Source organism: Heliconius melpomene, chromosome 6, assembly GCF_056956725.1.
Source record: "Heliconius melpomene rosina isolate 202511_hmr_F chromosome 6, ASM5695672v1, whole genome shotgun sequence".
Taxonomy (NCBI): Eukaryota; Metazoa; Arthropoda; class Insecta; order Lepidoptera; family Nymphalidae; genus Heliconius; species Heliconius melpomene.
The window spans coordinates 2,637,947-2,662,920 of NC_140394.1; the positions used below are offsets into that span (position 1 = coordinate 2,637,947).

Here is a 24,974-nt window from a genome sequence, read left to right on the forward strand (position 1 = left end):
GGAAATGTCTTAATGAGAACGGAGTGTCTACACATTCGGTTCCCAGGTTCTCTATGTTCTATGCGGGATACAGCGTTAAGCTAAAAAAACTAATTATGTAATATATTTTTTTATATATCTCTGTCTCTACCTGTATAACTTCCACGAATATATGTAAGCGCAAAAAATATTTTTATTAAAATTTGTTTCGAGAAATAAATTCGATTAAACGTGTGACTAACTTCTAGTCTTTTTTGTGTTGCATCTTCTAAAAGCCTAATAGGAAAATTACTCCGTTCTAATATTATCGAGGATATTCTGTTGCTTGTGACTAAAAACAATGGCACTGGATTTAATACAATACAACAAACTGGATTTAATATTAATTTCGGCGTTGAGTTCCGCCATCTTACGCCTCGAATTTGAGTCGAAAGGGGAGAACGGAGTGTTTTGACACTGGGATTTCTTTACATAGTCTTTACATAGTATTCTTTACTAGATCACTCTCACGCAAAAAGCAAGGCTATTTGTGTGAAACTGAAAAAAGGCACCTTAGAGCTGTAAATTAAAGTTATAAAATTTAATATTAAAATAATTATTTCTTTTAAATTCCTTTAAAATATTGATCTAATATACAGACGTTAGAAAAAGTTAGCGTCCGGCTAAAACCGGCTTAAATTTTTTTAGACAAACTTGTTTTAGGTAATTCTAAATCCTAGGCCTGTTAGCCACAAAAAAACTATCTAAACGAATATATTTAATGGAATATTTATGTAAATTATATTACGAATCTCTTTTAGATAGGCACAAAGTTATTAAACATATATTTATATTTAAAATTAAATAAAAATTATAGGTGACTTTGTGTGTGAAAATAAGTTTTGTTAATTAATAATGAATCGTTTATATGCAAATGTTGTTTATTGGTTTGTATATATATATATATGTACCTATATAAGTATACGATAGACGATGGGAGCTATCGTAGTGCATTTAAAACTTATCTGGGTGTCTGTAATTGCACCTTTCAAATAATTTAATTTATATCAAACTTAGATAATCCCTAGTTTGACTCGAAAAATAAAATTATCAGATTAACATAACCAAAATACATTTATAATAAATACTATATATACTATACAAGAAACATAAAAGACTTCAAAAATATAATTTATACTTACAATTTAAATAAAACACTGATAAACAATAAATATACTTACTTGGTCAAACGGTCATTTTTTTGCTTAATTAATATTCACGGAAATGTAACTAACTATTCTAGACTTTATATTTTTTATTATTGCCTTTGCGTATAATTAATATAGATATGTAAGTAGCGTGATTCCGGTATAATTTAAACTAGTATTTTAATATTTTAGGCACGACATACTCGAGTGGATATCATTAAGGCTTCCCGTCTAAAAATATTCAAAATCTTTAAAGAAAGATTCAAATACTTTTTATATTGTACAAAAAATAATATTTTTTTTTATTTAAATTTATTTATTTTTTATTTAAAATTCAATATATTCGGTAAATACGAGAAAAATCTTAAATAACGTAACTTTCTATCTTTGAACTTTAATTATTTTTTTTGGACATATGGGATCGATTGAAACTTTTGATATTTTATTTACAATGGTGAACTAGAAATCCCTACCAAATTTCAGTTATGTACATTTTTTCTAATGCCCGTCGCGTAGTTCTAAAGACGTAGGTCGTATTTATTGTATATTTTCTTTATCCAGTAGTAATGCAAATTTTTACTGCGACTGTGTTATTGTAGTGGAATTACTCTGTTTTTAACCGACTTCAGGTAGCGCAAACTAATAAAACACAAAACAAAAGAAGGATTATTATTGTACAGTATTAATAATAAAGGTTTGAGTAAGAAATATTCCAAATTGAATCATTATTATATTATTTTATGTATTTTAGTTTTTGAAATCGATACTGTTTAAGATATTTTTTGAAATTGATCTAATTAATAGGGTGACTAAAAATGCTATACAAGTATTAGTCAGCTAATTAAGGTTTTAAGTTAATCTATATCTAAAATTATAATCAAAATAATAATAAATAAATTCAATTCCAAAATAACATTTTGTATTCTCACAGTTGCCTACAAACGATAAAATGTGATACACATTTGAAGAACATAAAATAGATAATCAATTTTATAGTCGGATATTGTGAACATAAAACGTAAATCGGGCTCCGGCTAGTCACGCCCAGTTGTGACATGACTCTCCGGACTATAATGCTGGATTTATTGCGACGATGTCAGACGACGATAGAAAGTGTATCAAAAATTGCGTAGGCGCAGGATACTGTGGCTTACCTGGTGTTTCCTTTTTACATTAACGATGGATTAGTATTGTCTGTTTATTGAATATTTGGCGTACGTATTTTATGAAGTGGGCAGAGAGAGTTTAGACATTGTTTTCTCTATTTTTATTTAGTTGAGTATTCCAGTTCGGATTAAATAATATTTAACATTTATTCGTGCTCGCTGCGCCAGCTGTAATGATAAGAAACATATTTCATTCCGCAGTATTGAGATACCACACTGCAATAAAAAAAATATAAATACGAAATTTCTTTTTTTTACCTAATAGAAATAGCCTTGTAGATGCACTTAATAAATCAAAATCAAATGCCAATATCACACTATATATAGTTCATATATCAATAAAATTAACGACAGTCTGGACGTGCGCACGCGACTTTAGAAATGATAGAAGTAAATATTTAACGATACTCTTCACTTAACTAACTTACATTTCGTTTCGCAAATTTTTACACGCTCCTTCCTTTGCTTCGTGTTTTTGTTTTTTTTCTTGTTTTGTAATGCTATTTGTTTGTTCTGCCTAAGTTTTCTAACGTTTTATTCAATTCTTGCAATAATTCATAGGAAAATAATATTGTAAATATTTTTTATAATTAAACATACATAATAATAAGGCCTCGTTTTGCTGCATTTCGACATATCAGCAAAAAGAAAAAATATAAAGGTTATTAGTATCCTTAATAGTATCCTGTTATGTTATTATTTATTTTAGCTTCACGCTATATCCTGCATTTAGCAGGATAGGGAGGTTAAGGTTAAGACACTCCGGTCACCACTTTCCGTCGAACTTTGGATACATTGCGTGTTGAGTGGCGTAACTCAACGCTGCGCTTTGATTAGATACCAGAGCGAAGAAATGAAAATATTAATTTCAATTTCATTCATTTATTCGAGTGAGAATCGAACCTATTAAACCTATCACAACTTATTATTTTTGATAAAATCTACTTTCGGAACAGGAATAGAAATTATTTTTATTAATATTATCTTATTTAAAAATATGTATTTCCCACGAAATAACGGATGATTTTTTTTTTCACCGACACTTGTGGAACGTATTTGTTAATTGTTTAATTAAAATCTATTCTTGTTCTATTATATTAGAACAATACTTATTTATAATGCAAGTTTCCTTTTAATTACTGATAATATATAAAATTACAATATGTAGATATATTTTTTTGCATATTACATTGCAATCGAGTTGAATATTTGCGTATAGAACCTTGATATTCTTGTTTAATTAGTACAAAAAAAACGTGTGTAACTAATTCAGCGCTATGTTCCTATGACTTGACTGTAAAGGCGTTGTTATAGGTTTGATTCCTAATCGGGGACCATTGTTATGTTCCGTCCATCAACATACTATGTTTTAAATTAAATTCGGAATGCTAAGAACGTGAGAATCTCTTAGTCGACCCTGCTATAAAGTAGCAAGAATATTTTTTCAGTTTGTTTTTCTTTTTTTATTTAATTGCTAAAAAGAATGGAGAAGACACGACAGAGATTGTCAATTAAATGAAAAGAAAGTAACACTCAGACCATCGCAGAGGTACAGTCTTGCTGTGAACATGACGGTTGTCGGTTTATATTGGTAAGTTCGGATGCTTCTTCTGGAAAAATAAATGTTTTTTCCTATATCTACATACTGAACGAAAGGTATATATAGGGACCTGTTCTCTTAACCTGTTTCTTTTTGCTTCTACTCTACGTCATGAGAAAATAAAAAACGAAAACCTAAAATTACCATCTGATTATGAAACTTTAGATGTGTAGTTTAAAATACATTTTTTAAGGTTAATTACTTCACATAATTAATAACTTAATTTTTTAATAATTAATTTAGATTATTTTTCCTTCAAACAAATTGTTAGTCGTTCTTTTTGTAGCTACAAGTTTTCAATGTATCTATTTGTATATTCTACTTGTATACACGCACATACAGAGCACTCATATAAACATATCACGGGTCAAACACAACACACTTTCTTCAAACCAAAGTTGGGCAATAACTTTTAAAAGTTCAGACAGTTGAAATTTGCAGAGGTAGTGACCTAGTTGCTGCAGCCGTATGTCGATCGATTACGCAATTGCAACGCTGACCCAAGTCAGCCCTGGATGGCTCACCAGATGTAATACTGTCCTCAAATATATGTTACATATTTTTGGGTTCTTTTATATGGATTTATATTTGATATATTATAAAACAGTAATTTTATTTCTTATTTCTGAAATAGACAGACCTTAAAGTATATACATATATTTAGCTTTAAGTTTACGTAAATCATTTTGTTCCACTAAATGTAATATATAACATATTTTCATTTCCTTTGGGAAAGCGTTCTACCACTTAAGCTGTCGGCATAAAATGGAAAACGAAGTGTCTTAACACTAGATTTTATATTTCTCTACCATGCGGGATAGTATGTAGCTGAAAAGAACTGATTTAGACATCATCATAGCGAATTTAAATTTAATCATGGTAATTTATTTTTCAACTTCACGCTGTATCACGCGTGTAGCGGGATAAGCAGATGGAGCCTAGTCTTAAATCACTCCGCTCCTCACTTTCCGTCGAATTCTGGAGACTTTACTTAATTAGCAGAGTGACGTAATAAAAATATTAAATATTTAATTTCCTCCAATGGCAATCGAACCCATAACCTGTAGCGGTCCGAGTCACACGCTTGTAACCCTGCGCTACGACGCGCCTCTAGCATGGTTAATGTTGGTATTAATTACATTTTTTTGTAAGTGTCCACTCGGCCTCGTTTCTATAGATATACATAATTCCATACAAGCCACTTACTTATAACAAGTTAATAATTTATTATTTAAATCAATTCTATCAAATTGTCGCCTTTGTAATGTAAATTATATTTCATGTTATTAACTGTCTCATATAAGGGAATTATATAATTATATAAATTAGCTATTCAGGCCAGTATTAGCGTAAGGACACAAGCGTGCGACTGTAAAAGCGACGGGTTGTGGGTTCGATTCCCACGGGAGGATATGAAATTTGAATATTTTCAATTCTTTGCTTTAGTAATGAGGCAGAGTTGATTTCCACCACTCAACACGAAATGAAAAGTGGGGAGCGTCTAAACTTAAATAAATGACAAATATCATTAAAAACTTTTTAATGATATTTATTATCGTTAAATACAAGCAGGAAGTACGAATTCAATTTTTTTTATTATCTTTTAAATATTCTACTAAGATAAAGCAATGCTACGAATTTATTAATCAAGGTCCACTTCATAACCTGTAGTGTCTCAATTGCTATTGTTGAAAATGATTTCGAAATTTCACAATTAAACGTAGGCTAGTTTTCAATAGAAATATACAGAAATCCGTGATGTACTTACCACATCGGTTTTCAATTCTATTATTTTAGCAACTCGCGTTTTCTCCGGATTCGGTCACTTTGTGTGCCCAGACTAAAGAAACTGAAACATTTTTTATGTCAAAAAGGTCTTAAATACCATACTATTACCATTAATAATCGGTATTATTAATAATTAATACTATAATAATATATACAGGTTAGTTATTAAATAAATATCCTGTGTACAGTTAGGTCAATCAGTCACTCTTCCCATTGCGTTACAATAATCTTAAATTAATAATTTCTTCACGTTGATATTAATTATTTTCAAATATACTACATGCTATATGTATTTAAAGAAAAACTTCTCTAAATGATAATAATACCAAAAAACATGTTCTATTCAGTCAATATCGACAGTTTTTTTACCATTTTGATTCAAAAATCGTTTTTTTAGTTAATTTTTTTTCAGTATTTCGTCTCCCATCCTGTTTAGGTGCGGCCGGATGTCCAGCCGACGTTACGTCGTATCGGTAGGCAAGTTTAGAGATACGTAACTACTGTAGTTGGTATTTGTGTGCGTTACTTCAAACGACCTTGATCCCCACGCAACTCATCGCGCAGCGCGTGTATAGTAAAGCTGGCTCCATACAGATCTGATAATCTAGATTTTTTATAGCAAAAAAATCTAGATATGGTACAGAAAAAAAATAACTTTAGAAAAACCAATTACTGCGATAGTAGATTCCATATAACATTGGTAAGATAAGAATAAGAAAATAACTGAAAAACAAAGTAAAGGGAACATAGTGCTAAAACACTCTTTTCCCTACTACCGCCGGATTTTTGGAGGCATTTCGTGTTGAGCAGAACTCAATACTAGGCTTTTTTTTTAAGTTTTGAAATGGAAATATTAATAAATAATAATTAATTCCTCTAGTAGGGATCGAACTCACAACCGTCGCGTTACAGTCACACCTGCGCCACTACGGCCTCAGTTTGAACCGGTGCCATTCTAGTATGAATATGCCTTTATAATTATTACGACCACATGCACACTGCAATAATCTTCAATGATTTAAGACATGATCACATTTTGCAGTGTTTACATTGTTTCTCTTCTACAATATACGTAAGTATAAAATAGATAAACGTTAGCTTATGTTAAACATAAAAATAATAACTAACAGATTATAAACTTGTATTACGCTATAGTGGTACAGTTTTGATTTGTTCAAATAAACACCATAGGTTTAGGTTCAAATTTGACAACATAATTTTCCATCAATGTTTATAGATCTGGTGAATATCGTAGTGTATTTAAGAATTTTAGTGTAGCTTCACAATTACGTGTGGCTAAGTTGTCAGAGCGCAAAGAGGCGCGGATTCAAATCCTGTGACGTAATTTTTTTATACATTTTCTAAAACAAAAAACAGAATGTAGTGATCTATCACTTGGTTCTCAAAAACAAAATAATATACGAATAATACTCGCGACATCAGCTTAAACAAAACTGAAAAGCGGACGCACAAATTCATATACCATAGACGCGTCGCCGTCAGTATACATATGTGCTCATCCTCAACACGACGCACGCCGGCTCCTATTGTGCGACGAAGGTCGCTAAATAACTAGCGAACACTCATGTACTTGTATCTTTGAAGGAAATCGCTTTTTCATTATACTTTCTATTATATATGCTTGTAAACGTTGCACATATTAATTAATAATTAATTGTAACGTTGCTTCAATTCATTTTCAATTTTTAATTTTAAACAGAGAGAGTTTAATGTCAGAACACACCGTTCTCTACTCTATATTGGGTAGACGTTCTGTAATGTAACTCAACGCCGTGCTTTGTCTTGATTGAAGAGTGAAGAAATGAAAATAATTACTTAAGAATTGAATCCACAATCGTCGCGTGTGATTGTTAATCAGCGCTTGCTGGGCCAAGACAGCATAATTAATATCAATACAAAAGGTTTTATTTTCATAAAATTATAATAAACTAATAATAAACTAAGGCAAGTATATCTATAAGTAGGTATATAAGTACCATATTTGTAAGAAACGTATCTGGATTTCCTTATCTACCTATTACTATTAATATTTGCTCGAACAATAGAATTATGTAAAATATGAGTTCATTGAATGATATTACTACATAATCTTTTTAAAATACAACAATCATTGTATATTCACGCACTTTTAAGACAAGATAAACAGAAATTTGCCGTAAGTCATTGCATTCTTCTTTGTGTCCTTCTTTTCGATCCATGCTATCTGCTCGATTTCTAGTAAAAGAACGTTTTATGGCGAAGCTTAACGCCAAGCCTGTTCCTAACTCTTGATACCGGAACCCTGGGCACGCGTCTCGTGTAGGCCAGAAAAATCGAGGCCTAAAATTTGTGGCTTCGATTCATACTCGAGGAAATGTATTATTTAATATTTTCATTTTCTCGCTGTGGTAACGAGGCAAAGCGCGGCGTTGAGTTACGCCATTCAACACATAATGCCTGCAAAATTTGTCGGAAAGTGAGGAACGTAGATAATAATTGTTACTTGAAAAACCTAAGGAAATTACTTTAAATACAAAATGTATTGGATTTTCCGAAATCGAACTGAGTATTACATATAATGTATGGAATAACCGTAACTTATGTTAAAGATATACCTACTATATATTTTTTTCTCAAATAAATAGTTTTCTCGATACAAAAAACAAAACAAGATTTTTACGGTCATCTGGCACATTAGGAGATATTGATAAGAAATTTTTAAAAAGCGGCGTTGAATTCTGCCACTCAACACGCAATGCCCTCAGAATTCGGCAGAATGTGAAGAACGGAGTGTTTTAACACTAGGCTCCCTCTGCCTACCCTGCTGTGTGCGGGATACAGCGTGAAGCTGATTTAAAAAGCGTTAAATTAAGAAATATTGTAAATTTTTTTGGAATTTTTCGAATATGTAATTTGTTATTACGTCCACCAATAACCACTTCATATCAGTAGTCGACATATATAATTTTACCAAAAACCACTAAAAACTGCATAATAAAGCTACTTTTTGTCTAGTCTAGTCACAAAACGAACCGGTTTTAGTAATATATAAAAATGTACGAATAAATTATACGAAATTAAAATAAATATCTATAAAAAGTTGGTTGAAATTGCAAATTACAGTCATTTATATATAATGCCTAAGTAATTGCACTATCAACAAGTATATAGGTGGTTTAAAATAAAGAACCTATCTACATATCAATATCGCGATTATAAAAATACTAGGTGATTTCGCATGGCAAGGTCGTTATGTGTGCCATAGCAGGAAATGTGATGGTTTATTTAACTTTTTGCATATTCTTCAAGTATTATATAGAATATATGTTTTGTATATTATAGTTATATTCAAAAAATAAGAATATATCATCCAAATTTAATTAAATACGATAACAGATAAATATACGATCATATCAGGTGTATCGTAATAAACATACCTATGATTTCTAAATAATTTACAAAAAAAAAAATACCTAAAAACCTAATTAAAGTCTAGACAAAAATGTATATAGATAACAAAACAGGCTAGCTAAGTAGATTCAGAAGTAAAAATAGATCCGTTCCGCGTCCGCGGCCTTTCCGAGTGGTGGGAGGGGAGGAGGACGGGGCAAGGGGGCAAAGGGGGGGGGGAGGGCAGACGATGACATCACATTGCACCGGTGCGACAGCCAACTCTTGCGCAACCGTCCTTGATCTTGACTGCGTCGCCCGCACGCATGCGCACAATACATTTTAATACTCACGACTATATTTATCTCGCGTACGGCTCATAGGATGCGAAACGGTATTCGAATTATTTAGAAGGATGAAATTTATTATGCCATTTAGTTTTATGAGGCAAGGCACGCCTTGAGGCGCAGGTGCACAAAACTGGGACGCGAGGGTTGTGGGTTCGATCCCCATTCGAGGCAATGAATTACTAATTATCAATGTATTCATTTTGTCTTAACACTTGGTACCCTCTGTCTTTCCTGCGTAACACTGATAACTTAGTTTTATGATTGTAAAGTTGTTCGGTTAATATTATGTAGGTTTCAGTTTTTCTATACGGAATCTTGAAGATTTTGTAAGTAATTTGTGATATAACTCTTTGAAGTGAGGCTATATGTATTGTGATGTAGAGTGATTTAAGATTCATATTTATCTATAGGTATGTAAAAGATAAAATAAATCTAGAGATAAAATAATTCTTTCTCTTATTTTTTTCTTCTAATCCATATTCAAAATAAAATTCTAAATGCATTCTTGTTCAAGTAAAAAGAATATTAAAATAACTTACAATCAATTAATAACTAATTATTCCATTAATATTCAAATATGGCAAATTCGCAATTCTAAAATATAATAGAAGTTTCACAAACGAGTTTTTTTTTATGTAGTCGTGTTTTAATTTTAGGTCCAATTGAAATTATGTGCATATAAATATCAGCAGTCTGTTCCGAAGGTCACTGCTTGAGGAAACTAAGTATCCGTACCTATAGACAGAGTGACTGAAGTTATTTAAATTATAACCAAATAATATGTGTTTTTTCTATATGTGCGAGAGGTCAACGGAGAAGACATGTACGGTTCAAAATAAAATTTATTGCTGAAGAATAGTTTTTTCGAGAATGTCATAGCGTTAATTTTTTGGAGAATTGTGAGATTTTTTTTCCCGGATTACAAGAACGTCTCTTTTATTTTTGTATTAAGGTGATCTAGATTTATATCCATATCCCATTTGAATACAACTATTCCCCCAAATAGGGATTGAACCTACAATCATCGCGTTCGACAGCGCCACAACGGCCTACAGCCTAATCTAGCCAGATATTTGCATGCTAACAGCACATTATTAATCAGTTGTAACTCGTGCAGGAAATAGGCCTGCACTGATAAGAACTGAATACACGCGCTTTAATTTATGACTGTACTGCTCTATTCAAGTGCTGAAACTCAAGTATACTTTATTTATTATTAAATATATAATTTGTTTTTTTTTACGTTATTAGGGTTCCGTACCGTAAGCTAAAAACGGAACCCTTATTATCACTTTGTTTTTTTATTTATGTCGAAATTAATATCACATATATAAATAAGTCTATGGTTTCTTGAAGCATGGAACAAAATAAAGCTGCTAAGTCAATGCGATCAAAATATAAATTTAATTCGCCGTATATTTAACCAAAATCAAATAAGGGGACACGAAAATAATCTATTCCCCTTTATAAGGATCGAGCCCACAACGTTCGCTCAGACTCAATTACATTTCTTCATTATTATTAGTGATGTTAAAATCTAAATAATTCATATCGCTCTTTCACTTATAGATTATTTATGTTATACTTTCTATATATGTACAAACTCATGTACTATGCACATGTTTCATACATTACAAAAAATACATTTCCCATACTAAGTGCACGATTAACACTTTTAAAGATATTAAAAAATTCACATTCATTTGATTGATTTATTTTTTAAGTATTCAAGCAAAACGTTTTGCATTTTCTTTTTATTTATAAGTAAAGTAACTATTAATATTCATTATTCATTGAAATTCACAATTACAATATTCTACATCTACAGCGAGTGCTACGCACGTTACCTATCAAATATAGTATAAGGAATTTAATTATAACGTTTAGGTATAACAATTTTGTCTTTGCACGAAAATGTTGTAATTGTAATAATTTATTTGTGTATTTTTTTTAAGTATTTATAATTTAAATGATATGATATATATTTAATAAGGGATAGACGGAGAGAAAATTGAGACACTCATTTCTACATTCCCAATCTTAAGTAAAAAGTTGTATGATGATGATTGAGAATGTTGTGATACTTATAATAAATTAGCTTTCACACTTTTGCCCGCATAGTAGAGTTGAAATGTTATTACCCCGAGTGGGCATCGAACTCACAACAATCGTATTTACAGTCTGACGCTTCATAACTCTACTGTCGTTCCTTACCACCTCTACGTTATATTTTTTTTATCCACTATATAGTAGCGTAATAGGACGCAGGGAGCCTAGTGTTAAAACACTCCGTTCTTTACTTTCCGCCAAGTTTTCAAGACGTTGTGTGTTAAGACGCAGAACTCAACGCCGCTTTTTTATATATACGAGTAAATATTAATAAGTAATAATTTACGCCCACGAGTGGAAATCGAACACATAACTATCACGTTACAAACGTACGTTTTTGCCCCTCCACCATAACGGCCTCTACATACATACATTGAAAAAAAATTACCATCGCCAATACATACCCCAGATACCACTGTCATGTCGGTATTTTTAAAAGATACTTAGAATTTTCTCTAATATATTATCGCATGGCCGAACCACTAACGCACTAACGCCGTTGACGCAATATTAGGTGCCGATGCTGCCAAATGATAGTTTATCTGGCTATATCACTATCACTAAGCGGTGTTAGTGTATAAATACATAAATTTATGTGAGTGTACATATTATTTCACTACGTTTTAATATCTGAAATGTTGTTTTGTTTCTATAGTGGTGATTTATGTAAGTAGGTTTAGTAATAAGTGTTTGATGTCGTGTGAAGCTATTGTGGACTAGTGGAGCATTGCTATAAATGAGATGGTTTTGGGTTCGAATCCCTTTTAGTGAACAACGTGAATAACATAGTTTGTAAATGTTTAATTTCTTTTCTACTTTGTTATGCTGGAAAAAAGTGAAAAATAGAAGAAATAATATTAAAAATAAAGTAAATATAGTTCACATTAAAGTAAATACAGTTGTTTTTGTCTTCACATGTAGAGCACCTGTACATGTTCAGGTCAGTCGAGACGCAAGAGCACAAGTGTGTAACTGTGAACGCGATAGTTTGTCGGTTCGATTCCCATTTGAGGAAATTAAATATTTAACATTTTCATTTCCTCGCTCTTGTAACGAGAGAAGTGGGGCATTGATGCCACCACGCAGTACACTATGCCTTCAAAATTTGGCGTAGAAGTGCCTTAATGGGAAAGATTCCCTGAGTCTACACTGCTATGCACAGGATACATGAGGAGGATATATGTGAAGATTAAAAATTTAGAGATCCTAGTGATAAGTCACTGAGTTTTCTTTGTGTGTTGATAGGTGGAACCTCGTCAACTCAAATACAAAATTGGATTGGACATATTTTCTATTATAGCTGTTCTTTTATTTTATGATAATAAACATAGTATCAAAACGACTTCAAACCTTAATTAAATAACAATAATAATTGTATTATTAATTTATGCATAGATGTCACGCTATGTCTGAATGTCTTAATAAATATAAAGACCTATTGAAAAAATATCGATATAATAATGGTAAATAAATAATGTAAATGAATAAATATCCATTTAAAGTGCGACGTGCCAATCGTGGCGCAGAGGCACAGGGCGTGTAAATGCTGACTGGTGACTGCTTGTGGGTTGGATCTCCACTCGAGGAAATAAAAATATACATTTAAATTAATATTAAATATTATTTTAAATGTATATTTTCATTTCTTTGCTCTGGTCTCGAGGCAAAGCGAGGCGTTCTATGGAAAGTGGGAAACAGTGTCTCAACACTCTGCCTACCTTGCTACATGCGGTACAGTCTGAAGCTGTATAATATAAATGAAATAGCTAAGAACAAAATAGTGTGCGTAATAATATATGCACCTTTTGCTCGTATTTATTAGACCTGTGATATACAGAGAGAAGAATGGTTTATTTTTATCATTCTAGATTTTTATATTTATTAAGAATACAGATAATCATAATAACAGTATTCGTATTAAAAAAATATATAAATTTGTTGGTAATCAAAATACCTACATTTTTTTAACGACAGTGATGTGTAAAGGTATCTAACAGGTATCTGAAAAGTTTATTAAATACCAAATTGTTGTATGGGAAACTAATAACCTTTTATGCCTAAACTTAACTAAATGCTAACTTAACCAAGCCTATTTCATTATTCGATGGCAATACAATATGAATTAATTATACGCTCTATATTTCACTTTCAAAATGTTAAACATGAAAAATATATTTACATACTCAGTGATTTTACCTTAAAATATTAGTAAAAGCACTCGGAGGAATAAATTATTATTCATTAATGTTTCTATTTTTTCACTCTCGTACCAAGACAAAAACGCGGCGTTCAGTTCCGCAACTCAACACACATTGCCTCAAACATTTAGCGAAAAATTAGGAACAGAATGTCTTAATACTAGATTCTCTCTAAATATACTAGATAACACGTTGTATTCGGAATACAGATGAAGCTGAATAAGATTGTTGAAGATCTTTTACTATTATTACAAAATCGACTATTTACTGAAAATAGTTTATACCTTTGCAAGGTAAATTTAAAAAAAACATTAGACATTGCAGTTCTTATCGGAAAAAAGTAAATTATCTCTTTTTTACTTAACCATAATAAAAAATTATACATAAAATGATAAAAAAAAATAATTATGATTATTATAGACTACTATATCTATAATGTGAGCAGTTGCGCAGAGACATAAGGGCGTAACTGCAACGCTACGGTTGTGGGTTCAATCCACACTGGAAGAAATGTGACATTTTATATTTCCATTTTTTTCACTCTGACTTCTGTTACTCAACACACAATTTCTCTGGAATTCCGCGAAAAAGGGGGAACGGAGTGTCTTAACCTGCCTAATAGGACATTGGTTTTTCCACGATCCCCTTCCCTCTGTCTCCCTCCCTCTCCCTCCCACGTTTCCCTCTGTCTATCCTGCTGTTTCCGGGATACAGTGACGCTAAAAAAAATCTACAACGTTATCTAGAAATATAATACCATTTTAGGCATCGAGATTATAAAATAATAATAGATATTCAAATTAAAACGAAATAATACTAGGTATTCAAATAGGCAATGTCTATATTGTTATATTACATCACACGAACATCTCGGCCTGCATATAGATTTACCGACTTTGATCTAAATGTTAAAAATGCAAACGTTGCCTCTGTGCGATTGTGATGTCTTTATCAACCGTTTCCTGTGATTCGACTTTGATGTTATTAAACCGATAGCTTTGAAATTCATTATGTTTTTGATATTAACTATTGTAGTTGAAGCCAGTCGTCGAGCAGGACAGGGTGTAGGTTCGATGCCCATTCGGAGAAATTACATAATCAATATTTCCATCTCAACACACAATGCTTTTAGAGTTTTGGAATTTAGAGGAAAGTGTAAAACGAAAGTGTCTTAATGGGAATGGAATGTCTTAACAGGTTCCTAGGTTCCTTCAGCCTACCCTGCTATGCACGTGATACAGTGTGAAGCTAAAAAAATAACTATAATATGCAGAGTTCATATTTACAGAGATCTTATTACTTTCAATAAAACGTTCCAGTGCCAAGGTAATGGAGTGCGAGGCTCGAATTTGTTACGTTACGTTCTTTCCGCTTGAAAAATGTCATGCGTGCGGATATTTCACGTACTTTAAATGCAGTTGTTTAATGTTTTCTAATATCTTTTGTTATTTTAAATATAAAACTAATATACATTTTGCGGGAAGTTGGGAACGGAGTTTATTACTAGGTTCCCTCTGCCTGCTCTGTGGAGCTAATTTCATTTTTGTATCTGACAGCGGCGGGAGCTAGCTCAGACATGGGAAGTGAGCACTATTGCCTGAGGTGGAACAATCATCAGAGCAACTTGCTCGGCGTTTTCAGCCAACTGCTACACGACGAGAGCTTGGTGGACGTCACGCTCGCCTGTTCCGAAGGTGCCTCCATCCGGGCTCATAAGGTATTAAATTATTATTATATTTTATTATTTTATCTATTTACTTCAAAAGGGCCAGTCGTGGCGCGAGGGTATAACTATTTTCATTTCTTCGCTCTGGTATCGAGACAAAGCTCGGCGTTGAATTTCGCAACATATTTTAATAATAAATAAATTATTTTGTACGTAAAATCTCTACTTACGTCACAAATGCATCACGAATACCTTTACGGATGGAGAAAACATGAGAAAAGATGTTATTCGTAGATTTTATATGTGAAAAACGTAGATGTTTCCCGAATTACGTGCATATTTTGAGTTTACATTGTTTTACATCGTTATTTATAGATTTAAGTCATAATTTATCATAACACAAAGTAATAAAAACTATTTTGGCATACAGTTTCCAAAATAGATTTAAATATTTCCATGCATCATAATATATATTCCATTCCATGAAAATGATGAACTGCGGAATATATATCTACACCGCTCTGCCAAGTTATTATTTTATAATCTTCCTTCAATTTGGAGTATAGATAGTTCGTTAAAAAATATGCCTTTTTGCTAGTGATGTGAGTCATTGGTACCGTACATCGTGGAAAAACCAATATCCTATTAGGCAGGTTGTTTTGCTTTATATTTAAAATCATATCGATTTGTACTCGTCTCTAAGAAGCGTAATATGAATTTGTTTTTTTTTTTTAATTTACTAATCTATCCTTTTTTTGTCTCAGTCGGTAAATATTTTTTTTTTTGTTATTTTCTTAATTATGTATCAAAACGTTTATAATATAGAAAAATATTGTATTGCGGAATTTAAACACACACAATTTACCTGCAGTCAGATATGGCGATAATAGATACTTTACTCGATATTTATTTTTAATTTTTAATAATATTTTTCTTTTTCATTAATTAACCGAAATAACTAATTATTTTCTTAGCTTCACGTTGTATGTAAAATAAAGCAGGTTAGGCAGAGAAAACGTAGTGTTAAAATACTCCGTTCCACACTTTCCGTCCAAGAAATTGTTTGTTAAGTGGCAGAATTTAATACTGCGCTTTGGTTCGTTACCAGAACGAGAAATAAAAGTAATTAATTAAAATTAGCCCAAGTGGAAATCGAACTAACAACCGTCACATTTACACTCAGACGCTGCACCACGAATCTCCTTACTAATAAATTATTCCTTCAATTACAGGTAGTACTATCTGCGTGCTCATCCTACTTCCGCTCGCTTTTTGTGGATCACCCTTCGCGTCATCCAATCGTAATTTTAAAGGACGTGGGCTTAGAGGAGCTCCGGACGCTCGTCGACTTCATGTACAAGGGCGAAGTGAACGTCCAGTACTGCCAACTGCCCGCTCTACTTAAAACGGCTGAGAGCCTTCAGGTGAAAAATGTTATATTTTTTATTAATTTCTTTATATAGTTAATAGTACGTATTATAAGATTTTTTTTCTCTCTTATTGTTATTGTTATGATTCTATAATTGGTGTTATTTTTTTTATAATGTAATGATTTCTTCATTTTTTCTTCATACAGAAATTATTTTATTTCTGGTTTATTTGTGATGCCAAAGTGATAGAGTTGTAAAGTTAATAGGAATCGATACAAAAAATTGTTATAAGAATTTAGTACGTAGCATTAACCTGATAAAAAATCTTATATTGTATTTTTTTAAGGTTAAAGGATTAGCGGAAATGACTACGCTTAGTGCAGCCGGCGTCGACACGCGAAACGTCCCAGAACCGATGGAGGAGTGCCAGCAACAAGATATCGGGGAACCAAATGATTCACATGAAAGGCTAGACGAGCGGGAAGGTCGCGACAAAGAAGAACGCAGAGACGTAAAAGACAGCCGTGAACTTCGTGACAGGGAATGTAAAGATATGAGAGAAAGCCATAGAGAATCCCGTGAGGCAAGAGATGTGCGGGAACATAGAGAAAGAGATAGGGAACGTGATAGAGAAAGAGATCGGGACATGATGCGGGATAGAGATGCCCGCGACCTACGTGACCACAGAGACTCCAGAGACCATAGAGAATTACGTGACATAAAAGATAGTAGAGAACCTCGTGATCTACGGGAAATAAGAGATTCCAGGGATCTACGTGACAATCGAGATCCAAGAGAGGTACCAGAAGCGTCACCTCCAAGAATATCTCCTTTACTATCTGTCCGACGGTTTAGGCCCGAAACGTCAATTGAAACACCGACATTAACGCATCCACCTATACCTAAAGATGAACCACCTGATGAACCTATACGACCCTCATCTCCTGAAGATGATTCAGTATCTATTAGATCAAATGGTGCAAACGACAACATGGGTGTGTATACAGTCTACTTTATGTATATTAATAAAATAGATGAAAGAATAAATATATTTACTGATCGTGAATTTCCCAGTTAAAATATGTCTAATATAAGTAATTCTTGATGTTACCAAACACAACAGTACTAATTTCCTACTAATTTTCATCAAAACAGGAAAACATATTTTAATATTATTTTTATTATAAGTAAAAATAATACAACACTATTTTATATAAAATATTTTTTTTAATATTATTTTCAACACGATTTTGAAAGTATATATTTTCTAAGGGGTATATAAGGGGCATGGAAAGCGGTACAAGAAAATTAGTATACTTTAGTATAATTATTCAGTTTAAAAAATAAATTTTTGTACTTTTGTTTTAGTTCAGTTCAGTTCTTAATTTATGGCGTTTCGATACTTTTGTTTTATCTATGTGACCAATATCATATGTCAAAAGTCATTGTCAAAGAAGGTTGTTTACTTTTATTTGTGTTTCTGTCAACGCACCTAATAATTGCATTTATAAAGAAATGATGTTCGCAAGTGAAACAAAATACTTATATGATAATTTTAAAGCGCGTCGTTACACAATGACATTGATAGATACGTTATTCATTTATGCATACGAATTCAAACCTCGGTTAATACTCATGTATGTATTTTTATATATCAGAACTTACAATGTTGCTTATAATGCATGTTTTTAATTAATTATATTTATATTGCAGGCATAAACATGACTATAAACAGCCATGGACTGGGACCAAGGTACTCTCCCGTTGAACAAAGGCTGAGTGTTTTAAATACACTTTCTCATCCCGGATTGCCTCATCCCCTCTCCCTATCGAGTCCAAGAAATGAACCAATTGCCGGACCTTCAGGGCTGCCTCCAGTTCAGCAAGTACCCTTGGTAAGCATATTTGTAAAAACTTTTAAAAAATGGTATATTGTAATAAGTATATCATGAAATAAATTTAGGCATTCATATTAAAACTTAATTGATAATAACACTATTATTATATTGTAATATGTAACGACATAATGTACAGCATTAGGTTCCCACATTCCTCCTGACTACCCTGCTATGTGTGGGATATGAAGTTTAAAAAAAATAAATAATGTACAACTTTGATTACATGTACTACATGATCACTTCCATACAACTTCCATTTACCAATAATTGCCATTGAAATGTAGACTGAAAATTATCCCCTCTACTCTCAAAGGCCTAATAGGTATAAAAGATTCATTTTAATCCTACCAGAAATGTATGAGTAATTTACTAATAGACAAACAGACACAAAAACTTTGTAGTGCACACCTATGTGCATATTTTATCATAATTTTTTTATCATCTTAGTTATTTTTTTCATAAAAATCTACAGGTAAGTTTTCTACCATTATGAATATATATTGCATATAAAATGTTATTATTTTACTAAAGGTGTAGGATGGCAAATTAGTTTTTAGATCCTTATAACATATGGTTTTGTTTATAAATATGACACATAAATACCTATTTATTTATTTCTCAATCTAATTTTAAAACCCTAATACATTTTGGTAATCATATTTCTTTAACTTTATTCAAAGATATTTTTATTTTAATATTTGCAATACATTTAAGTTCATGAGTTTCACCATACAATTCTCAATTATTTAATTTGGGTGGAAAAGGGAGATTGGTGTGTCTTAATATTGAGTTCTTGACTTGATGTATGCAAAAAAAAAGCAAAGCTAAAAACATAATTTTACTCTTGTTGTAATGCAGTGGCACACAACATTGTACTGTAAACTTAATAGTTACCAGAACACACAATTTCTTATACAAATATAGTGTGGTATGTGGGGAAACAGAGTCCTTAAGAAGTATAAAGCTAGCTAAAACAAATAATTATTGTTTTGGTTCCTCACATGTTTGTTTAAACATTTTCAGTCACTAAAAAAAGAAGCAGACTGGGACAGAAACGATGACAAAAGTGGAGAATCTTCATCAGAATATCGACTGCAACATGAATCGGTATTTATATTTTGTCTATTTTTCACATATTTCTATGGTTGTGGTAGTTTTTTGACTATTTTATTTTAAATTCACTACGTATATTTTGCTTTTTATTGGCTACAGATAATAAATAAAATTTAAACAGAGAAATATCTTATTCATATTTAGTATAAGAAGTGTAAAAGGAATTTTTCACTTTTGTTTTGTGAAAAATTTCATTTTGCTTTATTTTTGCCCAATAAATATTGTCAATATTTTTAAATTTGTAGATAAATTTTATCATATGCATGTTGTTTTTTTTGTACAAAACTTGCATGTTCATTGCTAATTTTATTTTATCAAAATGGCAAAGTGGATACATTTGTCGGTATAATTTTATGATGTAACGAAGGAGATGTAATAGTTTAATATAAATAATGTGGAATATTTTACTTTGCATATACTGAAATTTAATAAATATAAATAAGATTAAATAAAAGAAATATGATATTAATTTAAATATAATCTTTCAATCAATCCTTTTGCTTTTACAAATGAATTTGAAAAGACAAAAAATACACTGAAAGTACAAGTTGTCAAACAAAACTAACATTTGTTATAAATATCTGAAATTATGCCTTCACATAGAACGACTTCGCTTTGATTGATTTATATATTCTGCACAGTACTGTGGTATAAAATGCTTTTTCATAATTTTATTACACTTCTATTCTTTTTTACTTTATGTCGCATTGACTGCAAGTGATTTATGAATGAAAGAACCTTCAGGTGTGAATCATGAGAACCCAGCTATATATTATATTTAAGTTTTTTGTTGGTGTGGAAGTTGATTTATATTAAATTGCATGCTTATTGCGCTGCGCTACTTTAACGTCGAGTTCTATGCCTTGCTGTCAAGAAGTTGACCTTCATTTTGTTGGCCATCATTTTATTTACATACATTCATTTTGTTTCGTATATTTATGGGCAGTTTTTTTATTTAAATTTTGGCCATATTCTTGCATACGATATATTTACGACTCAGTGCGCGCGCGCGTTGCTATACAACAAGGCATTACGCGTCGGCTCCCGGGTTTCACTCCTGCACATTTTTTGGGCAAAAATGAGCGTCAACTTCTTATTTAGATAGATAAAGAAAATGCATTCCAATTTAGAAAGTAGTATTAGACATTCTGCACACATTTTGGTCTTTGCTAGAAAAGAAGAGAAAAAAGAAGTTGATGGTCTTTTTGTGGTTGCAGGAGTACGAAGGGGCCGGTAGGGGGCGAATTGAGGAGGGGGTGTATCCTTGTATACATTGCGGAGCGACGTTCCCACACCAGAGTAAATTGACAAGGCATATACTGACGACACACACGCTAGATACGTTAAAGTATCGTGATGCACTAATGGCGAGGCCTATGGGGTTGCCGATGATTGGTCAGTTCAATGAGCCGACGTACATGATGCCAACTGAAGAAACCCCCCTGGACTTAGACATCGGCCCCGTGGAGCCCGGGAATGTCGTTTTGTGTAAATTTTGTGGGAAAAGCTTCCCTGATGTGTCGTCGTTGATAGCACACTTGCCGGTGCATACAGGAGATCGACCATTTAAGTGTGAGTTCTGCGGGAAGGCGTTTAAGTTAAGACATCATATGAAGGACCATTGTAGAGTTCATACAGGTAAGACATCTAAGAACATTTTAATACTTTATTGTAATGTTACTTGTTAGAAATACAACTAAGTAGTAGCTTCATTGTATGTCAAATTCAATTAAAAAATATCAATCTTGAATATTCAATTATTGCTTAAATTACTAAATAAATTGCTTATTTAAAAAAATATATATTTATATATTTTTTTAGATTTTCGATAGTATTAAATTAAGGTACCAATTTTATTTACAGGTGAAAGACCGTTTCGTTGTGTTTTGTGCGGAAAGACGTTTTCACGTTCCACAATATTGAAGGCCCACGAGAAAACGCACTATCCGAAGTACGCGAGGAAGTTTCTATCACCGAGTCCTGTTGACACTGAGGAGGAGAGTCCACATCAATGAATGGATTGGTTACAGTGGAAATATTAAATAGCCATTACTTGATTGGATTTACATTGTGAAAATTTGTCGTTTCGGTTTTCGTTATGTCACTGATCTGTCAATGATTTTGACAGATGTCTCTTTTGACAGTTGTGTTGTAGTGTTGGTTTTATCTGCCCGTTTTACGAGTCAAATTTATTTGAACCTTGCTTATTTACTTAGTATGTGTTTTGTTTATGTTAGGTTTTTTTGTTATTTATAATATGTTTCATAATGTAAATTCAATTGTTTTTATTGGAGGTAGTCAATGGTGCGAATTGAATGAACAAATGGGACAATATGTTATTAGTTAAGAATGTGATTTAAACGCCGCAACTGTGATCTGAATGATATAAATATTTGATATTTCACTTAGATAATTGATTCACAAATTTTCTTTTTCCGTACGCGTTCAACATTTATTTTGCTTTTTCATACTTAGGTGCTTTATAATAAACTAATTAATAATTTTATTAGCTACCCTTAATTGGCATAGCCAAAGATAATAGGAAGTAAAACTTTTTCAAAATTATAATTAAGATACAGATCTCGTTTGCTTTGCTTTTCATTTAGGGCTGTAATAATTTAATTTTAAAGAATGCTAAGTTCTACATTAAGTTAGATCTGACGTTTCGAGATTTTCTTATACATAGCGATTTATGTCAGCTATGAGTTATTAAACAAAATAATAATAAATTTGCGATGAGTGCTTGGATACTCTTTGAGTTTTACTGAATGCACTCATAATTTGTATGTAAAAATTAGAAGTTTCTAGTGACTTAACATTCGAAGTAAACGACGCACGCTCCCCGAGGTAATTCAAAAGCAATATTACGACATATAAAATGTAAATACATATAGTTTGATACCTAATATCGGATTTTTAGGAAATTTATTAGAGTAATGCTTCTGTAGCTGATTATAATGGGGATTTGTGATCATGAATCAAAGCTTTAAGATCAGTTTCAGTTCGACCAGAATGTTATGCCTCTTTGTCCTACGACCTATATATATACATACATATACCGTTTAACGTCATATAACACTGAAATGTACAGACAGACTAAAAATCTATATATAATATTTATTATATCTAGATATCTATTATATAGCAACATAGTTTTCGTTTTCCATTTTTTAAGTTTTCTTATATCACTGAAAATTTATAGGCATAAGAGGCATAGCGACCGCACGTAGTAAATTTTTTATCTATTTTCATACAGAATAACTGTGTCTCATTATTATTTTTGTACGAAGTTTCAAATGCTAATGATCTTAAAATATACATATTCAACGTTTTATACACTAAAATAAAAAAGAATAAAAGCATTTGAAACTCATCTCACAATTGCTGTGTTCAAGAAATTAAACAGAGTCAAATACAGGGATATTTTATGAATTATAAACGTTCATTTCACAGATAGATGTTTTAATTTGATCTCTATACATATTTGGGACGACAACGTTCATTATAAATGAATGTTTTTGTCGCATCTATGTATGTTCACGAACTGTCATGACGTCACACCCGAAAATTAACTAAAGCTTTGATTTGTTCTTGATTCAATGGTGTCTTGGGCGCGGCAGATCGTAACATCTGAAAAGTGCTTTATAGTAAAACATATAGAGTTTATTTTTGCCTAACAAACTATCTCTATCACTTACGTTTTGCCGCGCTAAGCATAGAATACTTTTGGACGACTGATTAATTTCTTATTTATATTAAGTTTCATCTTTTTATGCTAACGGTACTCGGGTTTAAGGGTAAAATTTTAACTATAGCATAGTTTTTAGGCAAACATTCGTTTCGTAAATAGAGGATCGTGCATATCATTTTTACGAATCGGGACTAAATTATGACAATTCTTTAAAAAATATATGTACTAGATTAAAATATACTGATTTCAATTATAAGGCATTGTAAAATGAGATAGAGAAATATTATTTCTTTATTAATATTCGATTAATCATTTAAAAGTATTATGGTATTTAAGGAAAAGGTCTGTGATATACAAGTAAGGTATTACATCTGGGAGTTAAAATTCGATCTCAGAATATATTGAAAAAAGCGAAAGTTGACATTTTCAACATTGATATGTCATAAAAGTCAAAAAAATATTTATTGCATTTATATATTTAATTTTTAAATAAATACATTATATTTATATAATGACTATAGTTGAAGACTATTAAACGGATATTATTAGACAAGTTTGTTTATACGTGTATTGTCACTTTCGTTATCTGTACCTGGAGTAAGGTTTGTAAAATTGATCATATCGGAATTGTGAGAAATATAATTTTGTCAAAAATGGCTCTTTGTAGATCTCATTGCTTTTAGATTTAGTATTTCTATACCATAGACGTTAAGGCTTACTTTTTTGTTTTTGATAGCTATAATATTATGACCCTGATCCATAGTAATTTGGCTAGATCAGACATTTTTAAATCAGACCTTGTTTTTTATTTTTACAATGAAAATAGTAAAATTTTTAACCAATTTCAAAAGAGAGTAGTTCGTATGTTTTTTATTAACATTTAGGAAACGCGTTTAATTATGTAGTTAAAACTCTAATAGTATATTTTAACTCTTTTGGGAATTAATGTAGAATAAATTAAAGTATAAACTTCAAACTTCGGGTACCGTAGCATTCCAAGATAAATCTAAATCTTACTTTCTATGTATTGTGGCGTACTGAAAAAAATGTCATTATAGTGTTGTAGATAGGCTTTATCGGAGCCGTGGAAATATATATATTAAGCATGAACTGTGCAGTATTTGTGAAATTAATATCATGAGTCATGTTTTTAATGGTCATTTATAATACTAACAAAAATAAACATTCCATTCGTGTGGATGTTCTAGTTTACATTTGACAAGACAACAGATTATATATGTTTATGTTTCCAAAAAATGGTTTTCATTCTCAAAAATTTCACAGATAGAAAAAAATGTTTACATTCTCTTTGGTATATATTGTTTGTGTAGATTTCTATAGATTGTAACATGGATTTTATCGCTGTGAACTTTTTCTTTGATTTGCTGACAAAGGCACATAAAGGTAAATGCATAATTAGGATATAGATTGGTAGATGCGCTACTTTCCGGAGTTAGAACGGTTAAAAA

General features: G+C 31.6%; 1 protein-coding gene across 1 annotated transcript in view; it reads left to right on the top strand.

The window, feature by feature from the left end:
• mamo (maternal gene required for meiosis) overlaps positions 1-24,974 on the top strand; it is a 50,730-nt gene that overhangs the window by 16,492 nt on the left and 9,264 nt on the right. Inside the window, exons 2-6 of the mRNA XM_085187528.1 lie at positions 15,324-15,484; positions 16,666-16,857; positions 17,150-17,798; positions 18,517-18,698; positions 19,725-19,808. Coding sequence (XP_085043654.1) covers positions 15,344-15,484; positions 16,666-16,857; positions 17,150-17,798; positions 18,517-18,698; positions 19,725-19,808 — 1,248 coding nt within the window. The 5' untranslated portion in view covers positions 15,324-15,343. The remainder of the gene's footprint in view (positions 1-15,323; positions 15,485-16,665; positions 16,858-17,149; positions 17,799-18,516; positions 18,699-19,724; positions 19,809-24,974) is intronic.